The sequence below is a fragment of the Aphis gossypii genome, unplaced genomic scaffold, assembly GCF_020184175.1.
Source record: "Aphis gossypii isolate Hap1 unplaced genomic scaffold, ASM2018417v2 Contig00402, whole genome shotgun sequence".
In the NCBI taxonomy this organism is placed as follows: Eukaryota; Metazoa; Arthropoda; class Insecta; order Hemiptera; family Aphididae; genus Aphis; species Aphis gossypii.
Window position 1 is genome coordinate 114,062 of NW_026083093.1, and position 3,454 is coordinate 117,515.

Consider the following 3,454-nt stretch of genomic DNA (forward strand, 5'->3'; position numbering starts at 1 on the left):
AGAATAACCTTGCCCACTCGATCGACGAAAACTGGTCGAGTTTGCGCATGTCTGTTGCCACAGTCGCGCTGCTGTCGGCTGTGCCGCCGCCGCCGGCGTGCTGCAGCTGTATACGTAGTGAACTATAATATCACACGTCACTATGCCACAAGTGGTTTACACGTTCATTCCGTAACACGTAAAAACACCGCGCGCCTTCCGATATTTGTTGTTTTTTTATATACTATTTTGTGAATTATTCATCTAAAATGGCAAGCAGTTCTGATGAGGATAATGCTGAATATGGCCCATCACCAATTAAAAAGCAGAAAAGTGGGAAAGTGAGTACTATTTAATATAAAAATTCCGAGTTTATAAAAAAAACATGTTTTTTAAAAAAAAAAATGGTTTTAATCGATTAAACATGGTTTTTGTTTCAAATGTCTTTCAAGACAGCATTTTTACTGAGACTTATTTTTAAAATATTTTTATTTCAGGCTATAAGTGAGGATTTAAGAATCCCTATTGTAAATATGTACAAGAGTATAATAATGGACGAACCTAACATTTCCATGAGGCAAATTCGTAAACAAATTTCAGAATAATTGGCTATTGGCGAACGTTCAATCCACACAATCATTAAGGCTTACAATGAGACAAAGACGGTGCCAGTCGCAAAAACCACACGTAAGAAAAAATCATTTCGTGATCTTTTTGATGATTTTGCAAAAAACGCAGTACGCAGTATCTGGTTTCGCCGTGAAATTCCTACGATAGATAAAATCCACCAAGCCGTATCAGCCGACGACAGTTTGCCAACAGTATCACGCACAAATTTATTTCATCTTTTAAAAGATTTAGATTTCCGTTACAGTAAGCGAAGTAGGAACAGTGCTATGACTGAAAAGAATGAAATTGTTTGGTGGCGCAAAATGTATTTGGATAGCATTAGCAAATACCGGGAAGAGGGTCGACACATTTATTTTCTCGACGAAACATGGGTGAATGCTGGCGATTGTACATGGAAAACGTGGGTCGACACAACAGTACAGTCTCACCGGGATGCATTCTTGAAAGGTCTATCGACAGGTGCAGTTAATCCCTCTGGCAAAGGGAAACGACTTATTGTACTCCATATCGGCTCTGAAGATGGTTTTGTACCCGGTGGTTTGTTGTGTTTTGAATCGAAAAAAAATACAAGTGACTACAATGATGAGATGAATGGCGACACATTTCGTGAATGGATGGAGGGCACTCTACCTCGCCTAAAACCGAACTCCGTAATTGTTATGGACAATGCGTCCTACCATTCCATGAAAATAGACAAAGCCCCAACATCGAATACACGAAAGGCAGATATAATTAAGTGGTTGGAGGATAAGGGAGAAGTGGTAGACCGAACTATGGTTATCCCTCAACTTTCACACATAGTGAAACGTTTAAAACCAGCACATAATAGGTATGTTATTGATGAACTAGCAAAAAACAGTGGTTACACAGTATTACGACTTCCACCATACCACTGTGAGCTTAACCCGATTGAGCTGGCATGGTCATCGGTGAAGAACCATGTTCGGATGAACAACACAACTTACAAACTTCCGGATGTGAAAAAATTACTAATAGAGGGCATAGATCGAGTTGACGCACAAATGTGGAAAAATTTTATTAGTCACACGAAAAAAGAAGAGGTAAAATTTTATGAGGTCGATAATATAATAGACGAGATGTTGTCCGCGGAGAAAGATGATTTGGTGATGACTATTACGGGGGACACATCATCTGAAACGGATTCAGATACTGAATAAATGTTTTGTAAAAATGACTAATTTTTGTAAATAACTGTTTAAATGTGTGTATAATTTTTGTAAATATGACTAATTTTTGTAAATAACTGTTTAAATGTGTGTATAATTTTTGTAAATATGACTAATTTTTGTAAATAACTGTTTAAATGTGTGTGTAATTTTTGTAAATAACTGTTTAAATTTGTGAGTAATTTTTGTAAATATGACTAATTTTTGTAAATAACTGTTTAAATGTGTGTGTAATTTTTGTAAATATGACTTTAATTTTTGCAAGTATAAAATTTGTATTTATTTTTTAGTTTTAATTTCTTACTAAATTACATATATTGATACCTATTTGGTTTTAATAATAAATGTTATTGTGTTTGGTGCAGAACAATAAGGTAAAAGTACAAAAAACAGTAAAAAAAAACGGTAAAGAATAAAGCATAGATTATAGCATTATTGGTAATAATTATTTCGATTGTGTTATTATGATTCCCTGTATACACGGCGGCGGCTATTGATAACGACGCGTAACGATAGCAGTCGACAACTAACGACCAATCACAGTGCACCTGATTCTAGCCGGGGGGTCCGACGACTGCCGACGGTCCAGTTGCATGCGCAAAAGTGGGCAAGGTTATTCTGAATAGAGTATATAACAGCTAACACTATTGTGTCCTATCTTATTGCAATAACTACAAGTTATTGGTGCCGAATTATTGTTAAAATTATTATTATTATTTTGCCGTGCGTTATTATTTTGCGGTTGCGCATTATTATAGGTCCATGTCCTCGGCACCGCCCAATTGAAATTTTGAACTTAAACCCGGGGCATTCGTTTGTGCTCCTTTGTGCAGAAAATCCCTTCGTTTGTGCTCAATCCCTTCCAGAGTTATTCGCGATTTACCCAGGGTGGTGCTAGAGATATGTTGGAACCGCCCAATTGAAATTTTGAACTAAAACCCGTGGCATTTGTTTGTGCTCATTTGTACAGCAAATCCCTTCGTTTTGCCCAATCCCTTCCAGAGTTATTTGTGATTAACCTGAGTAGTATATAAATAGAAGTGCACTTTTAGATATTATGTAGGTAGTTTATAGATATCAGTTTTATTTAAATTATTGCTGATTTCATGTTACTTTGCACATAAATATTTTTATACAACAAGTAATAAGCTTGAATGTTTAAACTTTTAATTATTACAGTACCGTTATATGTATACTAGCTGAATAACCCGGCTTCGCCCGTGTACATTTTTTTGTGTTACCTACTGTAACTTTTATTTTATCAATTTTTATATTTATTACAGTCTGCTTTTAGATGTTATGTTGATCCTAAGTTGCCCATGTATTGTAATATTGTAATTTGTCGGCAAAATATTACTTTACATTATGGTGTTATAAAAACCAAAAAAAAAAAAATATATTTATATTGACATATTTTATTTATCTCAATAACTCTTTACAAACAGTATTTCTGGTACTGCCTTTTGGGGCTAAAATAACCAAACTACTGGCAGAACTAACTCTAGAACATGTGACATAGAACTGTTCATGTGAAAAACATTCTTCTCTCAAGTCAATCCCTGTTATGCTCAATGATTGTCCTTGAGTCTTATTAATAGTCATAACAAAGCAAACTTTAAGTGGGGATTGTATTCTATTTAATTCAAAAGGATAATCAG

The 3,454-nt window shown here is 35.1% G+C and overlaps 1 protein-coding gene and 1 pseudogene across 1 annotated transcript; both read left to right on the plus strand.

Moving 5' to 3' along the window:
• Positions 1 to 248: 248 nt before the first annotated feature.
• On the plus strand, positions 249 to 831 carry LOC126554028 (uncharacterized; annotated as a pseudogene).
• A 44-nt stretch (positions 832 to 875) lies between these two features.
• Positions 876 to 1,787, plus strand: LOC126554027 (uncharacterized). Its single transcript, XM_050209146.1, has one exon. It carries the CDS (start codon positions 876 to 878, stop codon positions 1,785 to 1,787), a length of 912 nt encoding a protein of 303 aa, XP_050065103.1.
• The last annotated feature ends 1,667 nt before the right edge of the window (positions 1,788 to 3,454 follow it).

Excerpts from the sequence above, each read along its gene's own strand:
- LOC126554027 (XM_050209146.1), top strand. The coding sequence starts at position 876 with ATGACTGAAAAGAATGAAATTGTTTGGTGGCGCAAAATGTATTTGGAT.